We start from the raw sequence: 20,724 nt of genomic DNA on the forward strand, positions 1-20,724 counted from the left end.
AAAAAGGAAAGTACAGTCATTATCCTAGCACCCAAGTGTGCTCAGCACACGCTTAAGCAATTAGATTGAGACTTTTTGCTTTTCCAGATATCTTCAAGTAAATGTTAAATGTAGGATGTTTGAAGCCTGTATTGGAAGAAAAGTAGCACTTTGTAGATGAAAAAGTAGTTTGGTACTGAACTATTGTGAAGTACTCTGACTCGTAGTGACTGTCCTGTCTGATAATTGTCAAGACAGTAAAAAGAACTCTAAAACTCCCGGGTAGCTTTGTCATACTGGGCTAAAATACCTGCATACTTCTTTTCACTAGGAGGAAGGATGTTCCAGAAGCAAATAAAAATTAACCGTTCACTTTACCACACATCTTCTTGGGTAGATTATTTCCCTACTTTCATCTAGGGACTGTTTCTTGTTTACCACTGATATGGACAGACCAGATGGTGTGACACCCTTTTGTAGGGGTCTAAATAGTATTGTTGGGAAGCCTATAGAAAGATGTTTCTATTTACATAATTCTGGAGTTAATCGTACTGCTTCTGTGTATTACCAGAATTCCTTAATCTGGCTGCTTGTGATGGCACTGCTAGGAGAGGTGCTATCTATCTGAGACTGGCAGAGGTCCCGTATGGTGGGGACTTGTAACTTCAGGGAGCTTGTGGGGGTGAGGGGAAGGCAGCAGCTTCCTATTGGTCATTAGCATTCCGGTTATTCACGTGATTTTATGTATCGTTGTTGGATAAAAGCTGGGCAAAACCTAGCTGATGTCAGGACACCTAAAATGAGTGAGGAATGTGTTGTTCAGTTAAGCTTCCTCTGTTTTTGTTACTCAGGAGGGCTGCACTTTAATGTAATGCTTCAGCTGAATAAGTAAGACTGAAGATTCAGAATTTTTAAAAAAGAAGAATTAGACCTGTGACATATTGAAATTGCTCCTTTTCATTTTTTACTTGCTAGGTTACTTACTAGAAATCCTTTGCAAACCTGCAGCCAGAATAACATGCTTGTTAGCAGAGGGATTTTGTCACTTAGTGGGCAATCCCAAGAGTGCTGGGCTTCAAGAAATCCGGTGGAGGAAGTGTTGTTTTACCATTGCGAGGAGTGGAACTGTTGTCTCATTAGTGACTTGTTTTGGAAGGCTGTGAGGGCACGTGCACTTAGTTTGCTGTTGGAGAAAAGAAAATAGCCTGACCTTGGGACTCGGTCTGACTAATTGCAGTGTAACTACACATATTCTATGATCTTTGAGGTATGTAGAAATACAGGTGGAAAATGGGAACTGGAAGTAATGAAAGAAGAAGGTCTTTCTAAAAACATACAGCTTGTTGCTTTTGTTCAGCACAATTAATATGGTCTGTCAGGCTTTAAAGCAAGCATATCTTTTTCCTGTTACCAAAGATGTCGAGTACAGCTGGGACAATTAAATGTCTCCTCATGTCTTTCTCAGTACTGAAGAACCATTTGGGAAAGTGAATGTCTCTGCAGGCTTATTTCCTATATCACGCGTAAAGAACAAAACTGTTAAAAGAAATTCTTGCTATTCACTTCCAAATTAAACCATCTCCCCACAGAGAAAACTCTGGCCCTTGCAGCAGAACAGCTGGAATCTGGTCCAAAAATCTGTCAGCTGTAGGCCTGGGCTGGTTGTAAGAATCTCTGTGGGACTGTATGTTATGGTGGTGAAGTAGCCTGGGATAAGACGTTTGTAAAAAGTCCTTCCAGTAGGTAGTTTTAACCTCCAAATATGGGGCTCAGAGTAGGTGCTAACAGTAGTATTTTCCTTATTTAAACCATCTAGCAAGAGCTTGGATTTGACTGAAAACCTGGTGCTGTGTTCAAGTTAAGCTTTTGTGGAAACATTATAGGAAGGCCTATTAAATAAGCTTGCTTATGAGTACAATTTTCATCTTATTAGATCCAGCAGGGGCAGTTTGGACCTTAAACTTCTGATGCTCTGAGTCATCCTGTGCGTATTTCAGAGTGACAAAAATAAGTGGAGTTAAAAACAGCTGAAAGGAATTTGATTCATATTAATGTTAAGTTGCCTTTGTTCCCAAAAGGAAAATACCTTTTAGAAAGTTTAGAACGGTTCGCTTTTACTACAGCCCTAACAAATATTTGTAAGTGAAAGGCAGATGTGTGTCCCTTGAGCTTGCACTGTTTTGTGGTGGTGTTTTTTAAATCCCTGATAATTCAATGTTAGTTCCTCCTCTACAGTGCCTCATCTTTACCTTTTGTGTTCCACACCGTTTGCAGCTATGATCTTCTCAGCTACATTTTTCCCTAAGAAGTAATTTCAGATAAAGATGTTTGGTTTGATGATTTTCAAATAAATCTTAGATACAGGCTCCACAGAGGACACGCAGTGAGGCAGTTAGAACTTCTGTTCAGTGAAGTTTCAGTCTTGAAAAATAGACAACCTGTAGCAGCTAAAGGAGATTGAAGGTGGGTTTTTGTTTTTGTTTTTTTAATAGTCTAATGTAGTTCCACTAAAAATGCACTGTTTAATTTTTTTTCCTATATTAAGGAACTGTTTCTAGTTTATGGAGTGGAACATTCAGTCTGTAATTCTGAACAAATTGACCTTTTTTATCCTTAGACTTGAATTTTTGGTCTTAGAATATACTTCCATCGTGAGCAACTCCTAAATATAGAGCCTATTGACAGTCTTCACATGAACTTTTCTATTTAAATCTTTCTCATCTTCTGCGTGCCAGCTTAGTATCACGTTTCTTTTTCCATATTCGTGGCTTTCTAGTTTAGTCAGATATTAGTTTTGCAGGTGCTGCATTTAATGGTAGTTGCTGTAGGAAATACAAATGGAATTACTGCTCTGGCTGTCCGATCAAAAGGAGACTACGTCGATCAGCAGCTCTTTCTAATATCTATCTATCTTCCTTAGAATTGTTTGGTGTTTTTGAAAAGGCGCTGTACCAACTGCTCTGGACAGATTAATATTCTTTCTGTGTAAAAGGGTTAAGTGTTGTGTTGTTATGAGACAAGATATTTCCCTTGGAAAGAGTATAAAATTCAACTTGTGCCATTGCAGTGCCTACTCCCGTTTTAATTTAGCAGGAAAAATTACATCTATAGTCTCCTAACAGTGTGTGAACTTTGAAGGTTGGAACCACAGGCTATCCAGACAAATAAATGGTAAATAACTTCTATAAGACTGTCTGAACAAAATGCTCTTCCAAAAACTGCGCTGACAGCTTCTTTTAATGTTTGAATCATTGTTTTTTACCACAGTGTCACTGAACCAGGTTCTGTTCAGTTTTGCTGCGCTGGTGGTCACTCTCAGTGGTATACTTTTGACTTAAAGGCCGAGCTCTTCTTAGCTAAGTTGCCAGCAATTTTCCTTCACGAGACCTTATTCTCAGCTGCTTGCAGTGTTGCTGAACTCTTTGAACTGAAGTTTTCCATGCCAAGTATGGACAGTTTGATTTGGAACTGTTCCTCAAGCTGATTTTCTTAGTTTCAGCAAAAACAATTCAAACTGTTTCTAAGGCTAGAGTAAAAATACATTACATGTTGCCAAGATAAAACCAACCAAACAAAACAAAACCAACCAAACAAAAAAACTCAATGGTCTTCAGCTATAAACCTACAAGTGTACTGCAGGTGGTGGTGTGGAATCGGAAGCAGCAGGCTGGCTGGAGATGCCAAGTGAGAAGAGAGGGCAGAAGGGTCTACAGCTGTAGCTCCCTGTCTGGCAGGTGCAGCAAGTCTGGAATTTAGTGTCTTAGCACTCCTGTTCTGCCAGAGGCTGGCTGTGAAGCTTCCTGCAAATGCCATCTCCATTCCTAGTTTCTTCGTAGTCTTGCACTGTAACCAAGGAGTTTTGAAAACCGCCTGCGACTCTGAAGAATCAGTCTTGAAGTTTCACTAGCATAGGGTTTTGCCTTGATAAATCAGGAACTGATTGCAGATGAGTTGGTTCATCAAGTGAGACTCTTGCATAACTAGGAAAACGTTAAGTATGTTCAAATTTACCTTTTCAAATTACTGATTAAAAGAAACTGATGTATAGGGGGCCATAGCATACTTAAAGTATTGACAAGCTGTGGGTAAAGGGGTGGAAATAGCTCAAGACATTTTCGTAGAAGAAATGAGAAAGGAGAGGTGAGCAAATTTGGAGAAGGATTGTGTAGCGTGGGCCAGGAAAGCTGATCTGAAGAAAAGCAGTAATAAAAAGTCAGAGCATTTTGTCTGACTGTGAAGGGGATCCAGCTTTATGTCTGCTGATGCTGTAGCTGGGAGTTAGCAGGGTGCATCGTTGCGAAAGCAAGTCAAACTTTGGAAGAAAAAACAATTAAAAGGAAAGCTTTTATTTTGTTTCGTTTTGGTATAGTGGGATAAGGTCTTTGAAAACTCTGTGATGTTTCTAATAAATTCCGTGCTTACTTAAAATGCGGGGTGGATGTAACATTTACACAGTAAGACTGAATTCCTGTTGAGCAGCATAAATTTTGGTCCCATCTGCATGTAACAGGAAGAAGTGACGAGAGCTGCTCTTAGGTTTTGAATTGCGTATGTGAAATGAAATTGTACTTTTGGCATTGGTGGCTTCTGTAGGCAAACAAACACTTGTTAGTCTTTTGAGATGCAAGATGAAGATGTAAATGTCGGAGCCCCCTGGAGAGGCATAGGCCAAGTCCCACAATGCAGTCAGGAAGGAGAAGGTTTAAAGATTTGTATTTCTGAGGATTTTTCCTTAGGAGGAAGCAGGAGCAAAATAAACTCAGTACTCCTAATGATTTAAGTAGAGTTTAAAAACAGCAAAGAGATTTTGCCAAATGGAAGTAGATTGATGTGTAAAATAAATCCTTTATTATTGAACACTGAGCGTTTACAATTTTTGGTAGAAAGAACCAATACTTGTATACCAATACCAATAAAATGGGTGAAAAAGAAGTATTCTGACCTTTTATGTATGCAGCTGAATGCTTAGCTTAAATGAAGTGGGTGCAAGTATTTGAATGATTGTCTGCTCAAGATGATCATCTATTCCTTTTGAGGTCAGTGGGAGTTAAGTCACTAATAACAGCAAAACCAGGATTTCACCTTTGTTTCCAGTATAGTTTAATTTCATTTCTTCCTACTTTAACGCTTATATCATTATTAAGTTTATCTTATTTGTTTGAGAAATTAGGAAACACAAGTTTAGCCAATTCTTCAAGTGTGTAATTATGCAAGGAATTACTCCAATACCCGTAACTTCCACCCTGGTTTACAGAGACAATCAAAGAAAGAAGAGTCTTTTTCCCTTGGTATTTCTATTACATTACTCCCCTATACATCCTCTTCACATGCTGAAAATAGTGTAAATGCTAAATTAACTGTAAAATGAGATTCTGTAGTTCTGTGCAGTAATGTGTAACAGTTACCCTTTTGGTTTGCAAAGAAAAACAGTTTTGTGTTGCACTCAGTGCTAATTTTACCATGTGATAATGATAAGAGTGTTTCTTCAGTTTTTGGAAATTTGATTGGTAAAGTTGACATAACCTGGTTGAGAAACTTCAGCATTTTATTCAAAAATTAATTTGTTGGGTCAGACAGACAAATGGCTGGGGAAGAAGTTAAGAAAATAGACATTTAAGTATACATTTAAATTAACAAAAGGGGGCCTTCTTCAAATAGTAAATGTACTTTCTATCCTTTTAGCCTTAGAAGGTGCAAATGAATTCACTTGGAGCTTCTGGTCAAGCAAAGCTTTGTTTTTGTGAATTTGAGGGTGTTGTTAATGCTGTACTGTATAGGGGTTATTGAGCTAAAATTTATGCTTAGTTGGTGTGGCACACCATTTTGTCACCTGCTTTCCAGATGGCTCTATACTGTGGTTCCTGGACATATGGAGTAGTACAGCTGTTCAAAGAGGGGGGAGCAGTGAGCAGGGCATTCCCATCACTTTAATTCTAAGCAGGGGAGATGTGAAACAGTTCCTGGTCTTCGCCACCCTAAGGGCTATTTTGCATCTTCAAAATGACATATGGAAATCCTACATTGTATCAAACACACAGATTTAAATAAACAACATTTCATTAAAAGCAACTGTGTTTGGGAGAAAGTATAATTATAAAAGTCTGTTGTGAAGTTGACAACAGCTTTCTGTACTTCGGTGCAGTATGTATTAAAGGAACCAGCAGAACCACATGATCGTTCCATTCTCATCTTTTGGACGTGGCTGTCTTAGAGACTTGGTTTGTATTTGTTTTCCTTTTCTGTAGGGCATGAATGCCCAACCTTTTGGCCTGTGAGGGTCGTGTTCAGGGAAGAGGAATTGCCTTAGGCCTCATATATGTAGGTCACCCCAAAATTAGTGCCTCATATTTATTTTCATGGAGACTACACCAGATACAACTACACAGTAACTGTTTGATCATGCAAATCCTCAGCTACAAAAAAAACTCTAATTCAACATAGTCACCACTGTTAACTATGCATTTTTGCCAGCGATGAGCAAAAGCCTGCATGCTGTGCTTGTAACACTTTGCAGCAGCAGAACTGACCCACTGTTGGCACTGCTGAGATGCGCCACTCGTCGCCTCATGGTGCTCAATCCACTGTTCACTCTCTGTAAATGTTCAGAAAGGATCAATAACTGTCAATGAGCGCTGCTTTTTCTGCATGGAGAAATTCAGTGACACCTTTGCTTGATACACGCTTCCATGTCAGATGCCGTCGTGTCAGAGTGCCCCTCTGCTGCTCTCTGTCACACAGCAGCAGCATGTCCTGGAATACTGGTGGGAAGGCTCAACCTCTACAGCTGTACCACCATCATTTATCTGCCTCTGACATCATGGGCCAACATAATAGATAGGAGGCATTACTTTTGTCATGTATATAAATTAATGTATGTAATTAATCGAACTTCCTTTAGTTTTTAATATTTCTATTAAAGCAGATAAAAAAGAGAGCAATAAAATCATAGGACTGGTGCGCCATGCTGTCCTGTGTTTGTGACAGTAGTGCACCAGGCTGGTCTGATGGCAGCGGCTGCAAATCTCAGTGAGCTCTCAAGGTCTAGTCAGAGATTTTTGGGGAAATTTTATTCTTCCTGCACTTCATTCTTGCCAATAATTGTTCACAAATGTACATACTGCCAAGTAGCAGTGATGTGAATAAGATGGGATTGTGAAGTGAGAGATACTTTTCCTCTGGTAAGAGAGATCTTAGAGAATTCTGGTAAAGAGATATGGTCAAATCTGAGTTAAATATCTGCAACTATACATTCCATTTGAAAATCCTCAGGTAATGTATCTGTGTTGTCTGAAAATGGAATCACAGATGTACACTCACTTTTATGGGAGCCTTGAAACCTATTCTCATAATTCTTTCATTGAAACAGAAAGCACAGCTACCTATTTTTCTGTGTTCATAGGACAGTTTTTAGCCAGTATACAAAAACATATACAGTTATTTACCACAACTTGAGTTAGTTCACTGTGCCCTCCTCGTGCCCTGGGTTCAGGCCAGCATTGCCCCTTGCATACCGATGTGTGGTTGTTGCTGAGGGATGCGTGTTACATTTCTATGTCTGTTGCAGGAAAGCAGTTCACATTATCAAGACTGTCCCATCTTCTTGCCTTCCAAATAAAAATTTCCCATTCTAAAAGTCATTTACTTACTCTTATTCCCCAGTTTAATGGTCTGGCTGTGCACATTAATTCCATGATGAGGGTTATCACCCTTACATTTATCACTGTCTTCCTTAAAGAAGTAGGCTTCCTATTCTAAATTATTTTAAGACTAATACTGCATCATAATCATGAACTGTTCCACCTTCACCAAGCCAGTGAAACCATTATAAGGCCCATCCTGGCACGTGATCAGTCTGGTTTTTAAATGAGCACAGCGAATGTAGTAGCAGTGTATGCCAAAAACAAGTAAACACACTGGGGAATGTGGTAGTTGTCTTACCAGTGCAAGAAAGCTTGCTTCAAATTCAAGAAGAGTAACATAACTGGTCTGTGAAAATGCATATGTCAGCTGCACAAAGTGAAATGCCTTTGCCTTTTATAATAAATTCATAGTATCACTCCAATTGAAGCTTGCATTTAATTAACCACATGCAAATTCATCATCTTCTTGGTAATTTCTGTTGTAAGCAACATTGGTTCAACTGTGTCCTGTCATCTGCTGTATGTATGTGCATGTATGTATATCAGTGTGTACATGCATGTATGTTATTTAGCTTTTGCTGGGTTTTGGTTTTGTGGGGTTATTTGTTGCATGCAACTGACTTTCAGTTAAGCTCTGAATGAGTGGTGCTCTTGAGGAAATGTTTGTAAGGTTCATGTTGTACATTTTGTCAAAGATGATTTTAGTGTGATAGAATGATCCGTTTTCCCGTTCCAGTGGTTGATACAGTATTTGGTTTGGTAGATTATATTTTATTTTTTTTAAACATATATATATCTGTATCTTTAGATATATATTTTGTTTAAGGAGTTGGTATGGTTTTAATCCTCCTTTTTGAGAACATTATGGAAGAGATGAGATGAATTGTGGCAGGTCTGGTCACTAGAGTCTTGCTATCCTTAACTTTTTGGGGACCACGTGAGTAACTTACTTATTACTTTCTGCATCTGTTTGTATATTGTCTTCTGTAATTAAGTGGCAGGAAATAGGGCTATTAAATAGGGAAGCACTTCATCTGGGTACTTTCTTATTGTCTGAAGTGTTTTTGGTTGAGTCAAATTCTCATTAAAGTCAAGGGATTTATCGTGGTAAGAGGTCTTAGCCATATGAGATTATAAGAATGCTTGGAAGATGATAGAAACAATTTAGATCGGGGACACTTTTAGTTCACCATCACTCCAAGGAGTCATGTCAGAGAAAATTTGTGACAGATGTCGTTGGATCAGCGTAGGCTTTTCAGATTTTCTGGACTGATTTGTTAAGGTCAACTGTTGGCCACATGGAGTGGCAGATGAGACTTACTGCAAAGCAGTGCTGCCATGGGGCAGAAGATGGCTTTCGAGTAGTGCTTTTAGTAAACAACTTCAACGTTTTTTTATAGGCTAGAATTCTTAGCTAACTTCTAAAGCCAGAACAAAGTGTATGAATAAAAGTCAGTGTAGGCTGTTACTCCTGTTTAGTGTGAGATTTTTTAAAATCACTTTTTGCCATAGGACGTATCGAGGAGTTAATCTTAAATACACAATTTCTCATAAGCAAAACTTGTGATTTCTTAACTAGTTGAAAGAAATTAAGGTTAAATTTTAGTTTATTTTTAAGCATTTTAATTGCTTTTTTTGCACAAGTCTTTGGAGAATGAGATGCATTCATAAAAATTGGATAAAACGCATGTTCTGGGGATGGTTGAGCAAATAGGAGGGTGCTGTTATATTTAAAGTAATGTTCACGTGTATCTGTTTGCAAGTCCTGCCTGCTGATCGTCTGCAGAATAGTTTATCTGTAAGTGGTAGAAGCTGCAGTTCAGCACGTTGCCTTGGTTGCTCCTTTGCAGTCCTTTGGATTTCTGAAATGGAGAGGTGAAGTGTTTTTATGAACATACATCCCAGACAGGATCAATCAGTGTGCATCCTGTACCTTTAGTCCTGTGCCAGATCTTTATTTTGGCTGTCTTCTGTATGTGCTACGGACTTCCCAGTATCATATGTTTGAGAATGGTGTTCTGCTTCGTTATCTTCCAAACTACCTCCTCAGAAAGAAAACTTGTTAACTCTGAAGATACGTAATGTTGTTTTATCTGACTCCCTTATCTGACTTGCAAATCTGAGCTCTGTTTAGTGAAAACACCCAGAGCAACTCCTTCTAGGATTCCAGCAAGACCAGTAGACTACTGTAGGGCTATGGCTAATTGGAAAATGTATGGTGCCAAACTGCATTAAAAACAAACAAACAAACACACACAGAAACAAAAAAAAACCCTACTCTGTTAGGAAATTGCACTTATCCCTTACATGGCAACGTATTTCTAGATGGGGAAAAAAAAATACGGATGACAGGATTCCTTGAATACCCAACGTGGTGCATAATTCTGGTGGCCCTAGCTGGGCTGCTGAGCTACCAAAAGCTGGAACTGTGGGAACATCTTTTACAGATGTAAGGACATAGTGAAAGAATATTTTAGACTAGCAGTATAGTGAAGTAGGCTGTGAGATTTTGTACAGGGGCTGCATCTTTCATTAGAATGGAGTTTAAAGTTTGTTTTCTGAGGGAGAGGAGAAAGGGAAGTAAAATATAGTTAAGATTTTTCTGTTATCTCATACCCATGAAGTTGGAGGATATGGTTACAAATGAGACAGTGAAGTAACAGCTCAATGCAGCTGAAGGAGGAGTTTCTGCTCCCATCACTAACTTCGTGCCAGACCTGGTGATCGTCAGACCCCTCCAGAAGCCATTTAACTTCTCTAATATGGCTATGTTATTGAGTTAGAGCAGCTCACAGAAGGGTCTGACAAATTCCAGAGCCAGTGTTGAGGGTAGATGTGACTGGAAGCAAAGGAGGGAAGGGATGAGTACATGACAAGGGAGTAGCGGGGAGAGAGACCTGTCCTTGTCATTGTCAGCCAGCTGTGTCGCTGCCTGTCAAGCTGCAGGCACAAGGTTCTGAGAGCTGGGAAGTGTATTCTGTCCTCTCTTGTAACATCACTTGCATCAAAACTCTGTTAAGGGTGTCTTACCATGCCTGCAACATAAACACTGGCACTCCAGCCTTTCAGGTGCTTCAGGAGATTGCAGCAATAGCAAGAACTTCACAGGACAAAAATAAATGTTAAAGTGATGTTAGGCAGAACTCCCTATGCTTGATTTAGATGGGTTAGACCAGAGTTTACCAGAACAGCCTCTTTCTGCTCTGGAAAGAGCAGACTGTACAGCAATGTTGTTATTCTAATGAGGTGAGGAAATAAAAAAAACACAACCAAGCATGATGTTCCATAGTGCGTGTGCTTCTCCTGCTGTGTCATGTCATTAAGGCTTCATTCTTTGTTTGCAGATCCCTCCGCTATTGAGTACAGCTGCACATAGTGAGTTAATTTTGCACTGCCTGGGAAAGTAAGCTTTTGGAATTTCCAATTTGTGTAGCTGGGAAGGGAGCTTTTGTGGGTTTGGATCCTGCTTTCTGCTGAAGCAAGGATTGTGTTAAGTTCCCTGGTTTTGCACAGGAGGTCTTGGATAAACAATTACATTTAGAAAGGAGAAGTATCTTTCTTTTCCTTCTAGGAGGAGTGCCTGTAAACACAGGAAATAAACATACTGTGGGAAGATATCACTGTAGTTTGCTGGCTAGTGATACAGTGATGGTTGTCTCTCCTGTTAAGTGCTGGTGATGTAGGTCAGGGATTGTCAAGTTTCCTATCTGTATTTTGTTGGGTCCTCCTTAAATATAAATAACTATATTACCTTTTAACTTAGTACTCCATGCTCAGACTTAGATTGCTAGCATCACAAGTATGAAAGCATTTGGTTTTGAGGTGTTGTCTGTAATCATTAGACTTCTGTAAATAGTAGAGAGGCTGAGAATTTCAGTGCTATGGAGTGCGAGGATCCAGTGAACTATTTTCATCAGTTACAAATGCACGTTAACATCTGTTGTGCAAGTGATCACAGGCAGTGACTGTCCTTAAAAAGTCACAGTTAAAGGGAATCATAATTTACAGTGGCTTTTTTTGGTATTGGGTAGAAGGTTTTGTTTTCAGGATTTTCTGCCATCATATCTGATTAACAATTGACTTTCTGCAGCTGCCTAAAATTTCATTACTGCCTTCCCAAGGACCTCAGATCTACTGACAGCCTTTCAAAGGTTATAAGAATGGATTTAAAGAATTTCCTGACTCGCGCTTCTGCCATGCAGCCTCTAGAAAACAAAGCTGAGGCAATTGGATTTGGATCACCTGGATCAGATGTTGTGTAGGCCATTTTCAGTTTTTTATTATTAATGTGTCATGACACACCTCCAAACAGGATTGAATGTCTTAGCTCCGTTTTTCTGCTTTAGACTCCCTTGTGTTTTGCTTTCTTCCTTCTCTCCTTCCTGCCCTTCTTTTAAATATTTTTCCAGCAACATACAGCAATTTTGGAATGCGCTGGTAATAGAATTCAGGGTTTGTTTATTTTGTCACTTCAAAGTACAGCCTGCCAACAAGGTTATTTTCTTGAAGCATCCACTGCCTACTTTGAACCTGTGTTGTAGTGTGTGGCCCTCACGCTATTTAGGGTAAGCAGCTGTCTTTAACTTCAGATGGATGGTATAAATCTTCACAGAATTTAAATTGAAGCTAGTTTAAAAATCATCCTGCCGGTTGTTAAAGTACTAAAACTACAAGCTCTGGTGGTGTTGCAATTATGGTGGCATAGGTTTTCATTCACAGAACTGGAATACACTATTGCAACATGACTTTGTTGTGGTAGAGTAGTGCCTAGCTTCTGTTGTGCTGACATAGTTAAAGGAGTTCAAGACAAGGCTGTAGGGTCAGAAGGCTATCTGACAGAGGAGCTTTCCCACATCCCCAGAGGCTTACCAGGGCACCTCTCCTGACATTCCTGGGATACATGTGCTGTGTGTCAAGCAGGTCCTGCACTGGTGGAGGCAGGTAGTACTGATCCAGCAGAGCTGCCTGTCCTCTTACCTTGTTTATTATGATGGTTGCACATCATTTTTATCTCTTGCAGATGTCGTGGTTATATGATTTCCCTGTGTTGTTGTGGAAAATAGATGTGTAGAAGAAAATACTCCCTTCAGTCTGGTTCTGAGTGGTACAAGGAGCAAAAATGATTGATGAACTGGTTTTTCGTCTGGAGAAATGTCTAACTAAGGTAGATTGGATTACTAAGGGAATGGACTGATGTGTGGTCAGTCTAATGTCTAAATAAAAGTGGCTAATATAGAGATTTCTTTAATATTCTAGAGAAATTAACAACTGGTTTAATTATTTCTTCTGGAAATAATTCCTGTTACTTGATTTCAGCATTAGATCTTGAATTTGTTTTCACCACTATTGCAAATGTTCAGGTGACATCTGCTGGTTTTTGAAACTCCAAATTTTGGTTAATGAAGCTTCATTTTATTGACCATCAATGGAATACAACACGTGCTGCCTCTCGCTGCGGGGCTTTTGTAGTGTGGAGTGCAGCTGGGTTTGTAGTGAGGCAGAGAGGAGATGCGAGTCCTGTCTCAGGCTGGCTGTGTGCTTGGGGTTACTATCAGAAATAAACGCCTCCTGTGTTGTTGGTTCCTTTAGCTCAGCTTTTTGGATTGTCTCCTCAGCATGTCACTGTTATTGCTTTGTTGCTATGATACAGCACTTACTCATGCAATCTGCTGCAGAATATTAGAAGCTCTGAGCTGAAATGTTATGTAACTTACAAATGTTTTTACAGCTGATGCTCATTATTTTGCACAGAGGAACGATTCACGTCTTTGCTATGGTGTGATTTCTTGATATCTGAGAGCAACGAGCATCTTCTGCAAGTTTTTCTTCAGAAGAAGTGGTTCAAATATCAGAATTGCCATACAATAGTATGGATTGTTCTTTACGAGGGAATAATAACCACCAGCTTTCTTATAAGATCTCTGAAGCCATTGTGCTCAGTTAATAGGACCACCACTGTCAGATGGCAAAGGGGAAGATGGTACAGTGTTCTGATGTTGGAACTTTTGGGACGCAGCATGCACTTGGGATTTTGCATTTAGTCCATTTTAGCAGCAACTTCTTTGTTTGCATGGAAATGAAAGGATTTTATCAGACTATTAGTGAATGTTAAAACCATTGCTGACTGTTGGAAGGTGTTTTGCTGAGAAACTTGAGGAGCTGGCATCATCAGAATGCGTTTGAGTCACTAAACTTACAAATTTAAAGCTTGCTAAGTTAGAGTAATCCTAAAACGATAAAGAGAAGCATGAGATCTTTCTGTGTTTTGTTCAACCTTTATAATGAGCTTAAGATTTTCAGCAGTGTTACAAGGTTGTTGTCTTTTCCTCATCTTCTTAATTTCCTTCTGATGAAGTGGCAGTGCTAAAACAAATACTACAGGGGATGAATGAAACTAAGGGATTAGGTTGTCTGCCTGTAGATAGGTCTTGGAAGTTGTACAGGGGAAAAGCATTCCTTACTCCCAGATAAAATAGGGAATAGATAGGGAAACAAGTGAAATCCAAAGTGACTGATAGATGAGGTGGTACTGTGTTGCTGGAGTGGCTGAGAAGAAGCCTGACAACTCAAGCAACTAAAAAAAACACAGACAAAGGGCGCCTGGGTTCTCAGCATTGGCCTGGGCACTGTGACATTGATCTGATTTCTCAGTTAAAACCATGGCTGCCTTCGGACAGTTGTGAGGGTGTATTCTGTTTGTGAAGTATACATTACTCAGTGATCTAGCTGATGTGCAGCTAGCATGAAATACTAATAGAGGAATTTTGCTTATCAGCTATCAGAGAAACCACACTATCAAATGGAAATGCCAAGTTGTAGACAAACATGTTGCTCTAATAGGCCAAAAAAGCTGTAAAACCTTACACGACTAAGACTGTAATAAATTACTTAGACCAAAATCTTAAATTTTGGGGTTAATCCTTTTGAAATATTGGAGTTGATTCTCAAGGGAAACATTCATCACATGATATCAAAAGTATGTGAGGTATGTTGCATCAGGGTGTAAAAAAAAAAGAAGACAAAGTTCCTTCAAAGCTGATTTTACAGCTTTTAAGCGGGTTATATAATAAAGGATTAGGGAACAGAATGAGATAAATCGGATGAATGGGAGGTTAGTATGATGCACTGCTTGTGTATGTGACTTTTGGTGAAGGAGAGCTGGTACTTACTGAAGGCTGTGTGTTTCTAATAAAGTTAATTCACTTGTTTTCTATATATACATTTTCTGCCTTGCTTTCATTTATGATTCCATGAAATACAAGTTTTGAACAATGAGCCATTGTAACATACTTAAACAGATACTCTCAGCGTCTTTCTCTTTTCACAGTATTACTTAGCTTATTAGCTTGCTAGTTGTCCAACATACCATTCCTCGGTTAAAGATCTGACAGATTATGCAAATTTTTGTCGACTGAATTTGCTTTAACAGACTTTGGTGTTTGTTGTTTTTTTTGTTTTCTATAGATGCCACCTCCAATGAACAGCAAGATCTTTTCTGTCAGAAGTTGCAGCAGTGTTGCGTGCTCTTTGACTTCATGGACTCCGTTTCAGACCTGAAAGGCAAAGAAATTAAGAGAGCAACACTGAATGAACTGGTTGAATATGTTTCAACGAATCGTGGAGTGATTGTTGAATCAGCTTATGCTGACATAGTGAAAATGGTAAGTAGAATCTGGAACTGAATGCTCTAAACTGAATAAAGTATCCCCAGTGAATCAGTTTACAGTTGTGATGGCATCTAACTCAGAATTGCTGTTGGTTTTTTCTGCTTATAAAACACAGCATCATTTGTTAATGGTAGCTTGGGTTACAGGAATATTTAGAAAGGCTTGTAAAATGTAACAACAAAAAAAAAAACCAGCAACACAACTTGAATGTTTTATTTATTAGCTTAAGTACGTGCTTCTAGGTAATTAAAATGAAGGAATTGACGTACTGCAGATGTTTGCATTTTGTATATGCTTTGAAGTCATTCTCATTCAGAAAATGGAAATAATTCAGTGCTACCTGTCCTTGTTTATTTAAGAATGTCAGTGAAATGATAGTATGAAGTCTTCTGGTAAGGATTCTTGTGGGTGCTAGTGTCAACAGAACGGTTATCAGTGTGACAAACTGTCTGCATGTAGTAAATACACAGTGTGGCTGTTTGTTAGTACTGTTTGGGCCTCAGAGAGCTGTGCTGGATTAGCCTAAGTGGTCTGCTTGAGTTGTAAACCACAGAATGACTCGTACTGTGCAATTTCTGCAAATGGCTCGTTGAATAAGCAACAAAATATGTGGCTGTTATCTGCTGACATTGCAAGATTTTTTGTACACATTTTAAAATGCTACCACATGTATCTGTACTATGTGTGCAGGGAACACAACTGAAGGACTTGAAAAATGTTTCAGAATATTGCCCAAATTAATTTGTCTAGAGATTTGAACTCAAAAAAAGAATGTGTTAAATCCCTCTTGCACTTAGGCTAACAGTTGTCTAAACTTTGGTTAAGCTTATGTATGCCCAGTGCTGACCTCAGAAGTAACTGTTGAGTTGATAAGCAGAGCAGTTTCAAGCACATGGCCTACAACTTTTATAATTTTCTATATGCTGAAGTCTGTTGTTTTTTTCCCCTCAATGTCTTTTTCTTTCTTTCTGTGAGAAGCTCACGTGGAAGGTCTTTCCTGTAAGTAAACATAGGAATTATACCAGTGTAATCAAGGGCTGAGATCGTTGAAACAGGTTATCGAAACTCTGCTAATTGTTTTGGCTGTTTCTCAGGATACTTGTTAAGCTTTACAAAAGATCTAGGACACTTTGTGTGTGTGTGTAGCATTCGTTTTTTAAAGGTACTGTGTTTCCATACTAAATGGTTTTCACCCAAGGTCGTAGGGCACAGAGAACGTCCGCCTATATCTTGGCTTTTTTTTTTTCTTTTCCCACTGCTGGAGGCACCAAGCCTGAGCCTTTTTCTATCTGTGTGTCCTCTGCAGCCTCTTGTTAGAAGAAAGAGTACACTAACTAGCCTGTCATACTTGCTGAAGGGTGAAGAGACTTTCTTTTATATTAGAGTTGTTTCCCTTTCTTGGAGATACTGTGTTAGGCTGTTCTTTTGAGGTTATTGTTGTTGTGCAAATGATTGGGCTCTGTGGATGCTGATTTTTCCTTCCAACAAATTTCCATCTCCTTTTTTTTTCTTAAAATAACAGCAAATGAAGAAGGCCTTAAATGCTCAGTGAGAGTTTTTTCAGAGCTTGAGACAAAAGATCTCTCCAAGCCTGAACAGCATTTCTAGTCTCCCTGGCAACTGGCAGTAGAAAAGGTCTTTGCTATGAATTAGGACTAAGTACCAGCTTTCTGATAGAGCCCTGGGTGGGTCAGTCTCTGTCCCTACAAAAAACATGTGTGTTGGGTTTGAGGCCTTTCTTTGTAGCTTCCATGAGATTTTGAAAAAATATGTATCTTTATTTTTACTTGTCAAGCTTTTGTTTTCAATGTTAATACATTAAAAGAAAAGCCATTTGAGTTCTTTGCAGAGTTTGAAGGATAGTGTCTTTGAGGCAAAAAGCAGAAATCAACCTTGGTGAAATTCCACGACCACCTGACTTGTAGTAAAGGATGAACAGACCACAGAAATTCCCTTAGAGAAGCTGGAGCGGTGTCAGTGGCAGAAACAGAGCTCATTTCTTTCCAAGGCCCCTTGTCTCCCTAGGCCTGGGATCACTTTCTTCCAGTTTGCACAGATTTCATTGGAATTGCCTGTGTTTTGGTGAAGCAAAGTCAGCAATCCCTTACAGATATCCAGAGCTGAGATCTGTGCAGGCGAGGAGGTCTCCTAGGAGGTCTCCTTCTCTCTGCATGAACTGTGGTACTGTGGCAGCTGCTGAGCCAGCACCCCGCAGTTGTGCCCAGTGTAACTGATGCTACTCTGCTCTGAGGTACAGAGCACTGGTTGAAACGATAGTGCTATCATTTCAGGCTGCCAAGGATGGAACAAGGTCTGAAAGATGTCTTTCTGTTTAGGCAGATGTGCAGGACATATACTGTCAAATATTATTTGGCGTCCCAGGCAGCCTGACTTTCACGTAATTCCGTTGCCAAAGTCTTCGGTTTAAGAACTGAGGAAGAATTTTGCATGCAAATAGTTTTGAAGGGGTAGCACAGCTCCCTGCTAGACTGTCTACAACTAGCAGCTTCTCAGTTTGGAAATTTCTTGGTAGTACTCTGAAGATAAACAGCAAATTAGAGTTCGGCATAACGAATCTTTCTAAAAGCTTAAAATCAGTGGGAGCTTTGAAAGCTCTAAAACACAGTGAGTTTGGGAGAACAGCGGGAATGTTTGTCCAGTCCCCATTTCTGCTTCATCCTCGTTTCTCTACCAACTGCCCCTCATTCTGCACCAGCACGTGGAAATGCAGTGTAAATTGATTATGGATCCTAGCAGCGGGGTATTCAGAATTTCAATATCACATATCTCTATCTGCATGCTGAGAAATGAGAACTGAATCTGGTGTCCCTCCAGATGTTTAAGCCTCCTTGGGAAGTAATGGGAAGTAGGGAATTCTTTTTGGTTTCAGTGCAAGTAATAAAAAATGCTTTATCTTAACACTTTAAGCAGTACATTTTCAGCGGCCGCTTTACAAAAGTTTCTGAGGTTTAGAAAGCTAATGCTGGGTTTCTGTAAAAGCTAATGGAGCTGCCAAAGCCTGTAGAACTTTGTTACCATGTGTGTAAAATCACTCTTTTGGGATAATGCCCCTGCTTAGGAATGAAAAGAGTTGTTTTAAATAATAAGAGAGGTTGTTATTCTTCTACTACAGAGATGTGTTTGGTAATTGGTACTCTGTTCTAGCCTCAAAATTGTTGTATTCTGTATGGAAACTGAGGCTCTGTGCTAAAGGATTAACTGATTCAGTCCAGCAAGATGCATTAGAAATAAAAGGGTGCATTTTCAAGAGACATTACCAGAAGTCTTGTAGGTGAGCCTTGGTAGGGGATTGATTTGTATTTAAATGTTTTTCATGGTTACCTTGTTGCATACCTGGTAAGAGCAGTCATTGTCAAGTAACAGAACCAAGTCTTGGTTTTTGGGTTTGATTAAAATCCCCTTTCTCTCAGGCTCCCATTTTCTGCCTCCCTAATTTTCTCCCTCCAGCCAATTTTATTCATGTCCCTTATGTTTAACAACACCACACAACCAACTGCAGTGTGAGCTTGGAGATGGTGCTCTGATGCCTATCCATACAGAACATCACTGACCTTCTAGTCTGGAGCAGCAGAGTCTGCAGCTTTAATGTGTGCCAACAGGAGGCAGTGACAGGGAGTGGAATGAAGGGCATGGGAGGAATTGAGAAGTCAGTGTATGCAATAGCTTTGTGTTTTGTTTAATGAAGCAGCTGATTCTTCTGTGCAGAGCCAACTGGTGGCTTCTGGATCTTTTTACGTCCTTTTCAAGATCCTTCAAACACCTTGGAGACTCCATGGAAGCTGTGCAGTAGCATTTGCTGCAAACTGTCAAACATTCTTTCTTTTGTGTTTAGTAGGGTTGGGTGGATAGCAGCTATTTGAAACAGATTTGATTGAAAAGGCTAACGAGTTTGAAATTTAATTGGAAAAATTGGGCTAGATGTGTTCCTGAGAGAACAGCGGAAAATGCAGAAATGAAATTAACTTCATGTTCTCTATTGTTCATGTTATAATGATTTAAAATCTGATGTGTTGCATTTGGCAGGTGACATGACATTTATTTTTCTTTTGACATCTGAAAGATGGGTCTTCTATCCAGACTTGTATATAGTTGAAAAACCTCCTTTTGAATCTGCTCTCTTGAAATTGATTTGACATGACTAGGTCATACTTGAAGTAACTTGGTAGCCATTTTTGCTAGCTTTTCAAAGTTCCCCTGTGCTAGATCAAAAGGTTACAATTGTTAGATATGCTTGACTTCCCAAAACCTTGAAATATCTTGAGGTTATGGAAGGTAAAAAACTGTAAGCAGTTCTTTTGTTTTTTTCTTAAAAGTGAAGAGCTTCTTGAAATATAGTTAAGTCTAAAGCCAGATACATTTTTGGGATTGTTTACCTTCCATGTGAGAAGAACCGTGTCTGACTCATAATCAGTCGTGCTGTATTTCATGCCTGATACAAAGCTTCAGCTCATGGCATCATGTAGTTAAAAACCAGGCTTCAGAGGGAGGAAGCAGAAATTTTCTTTGAGTAGTTTTGAAGAAAAAATGTAGGTATGCCCATATGTAGCTGCAAATGTATACAGTAATGAAGCCATCAGTTACTTTCTTAATATTTTCATTGGCTTTTGGAAAATGTGAAGCAAAAGTGAGGTTGCTGTTGTTTGTTTGCTTTTTTAAGCTGGTGTTACTTTGTGTCATTTTAAGATAAAGGCGGTACCTTCCTCTGTGTGGTCTGCGGAAGCAAAGAAATGATTCCACTAACATACTTTTTTCTGTTGCAGATTAGTTCTAATATTTTCAGAACACTTCCACCGAGCGATAACCCAGATTTTGATCCAGAAGAAGATGAGCCAACTCTTGAGGCCTCGTGGCCCCACATACAGGTATGGGATTCCTTTATTGTCAAGCCTTTTTGCAAGAGATATCTGAGATATCTGTGTAATTTTGTACCTTTGGCATGAAAGTCAGAATTGGTTTTATAAGAATATAACTGAATTTCTGTGTGTGGAAGAGGGAAAAAAAAGTGAGGTTTTTCTTACTTGTATGAATACGGAAAAACATAAGTGTTCCCAATGGTCTGAATTCTCTTGTTTTCAGTGATTCGTAGTGTTAAAGTGTGTATCTTTAAAATGTATCTTTAAAATGTATCGATGTTCTGGGTAATTATGTTCTTTATTTAGGAGGTGTGTTTTCTGCACTTGATGAATTTTTGTATGGTTTCAATAAAATGTAAGTGAATGTTAACAATTCAGTTTCTGGTGACAATAACAAAAACAGCAATAGCTTTTATCTGTCTTTTGAGCAAGAAATAGATATCTCCTCATTCTTCCTCCCTCTGTTCAAGAACTTTACAATATAGGCATTGTTGTTTGCTAACAGTAGGTTGGTTATTCTATTGTTGCTCTCCTCTACCAATCTTGTGATTTTATAGCATCGCT

The 20,724-nt window shown here is 39.2% G+C and overlaps 1 protein-coding gene across 1 annotated transcript in view; it reads left to right on the forward strand.

The window, feature by feature from the left end:
* The window catches only part of PPP2R5A (protein phosphatase 2 regulatory subunit B'alpha), a 39,813-nt gene that overhangs the window by 2,632 nt on the left and 16,457 nt on the right, over positions 1 to 20,724 (forward strand). Inside the window, exons 2-3 of the mRNA XM_042809059.1 lie at positions 15,084 to 15,280; positions 20,068 to 20,169. Coding sequence (XP_042664993.1) covers positions 15,084 to 15,280; positions 20,068 to 20,169 — 299 coding nt within the window. The remainder of the gene's footprint in view (positions 1 to 15,083; positions 15,281 to 20,067; positions 20,170 to 20,724) is intronic.

This window comes from Centrocercus urophasianus, unplaced genomic scaffold (assembly GCF_019232065.1).
Source record: "Centrocercus urophasianus isolate 14NV4802_14NV808 unplaced genomic scaffold, USGS_Curo_1.0 seq_10, whole genome shotgun sequence".
In the NCBI taxonomy this organism is placed as follows: domain Eukaryota; kingdom Metazoa; phylum Chordata; class Aves; order Galliformes; family Phasianidae; genus Centrocercus; species Centrocercus urophasianus.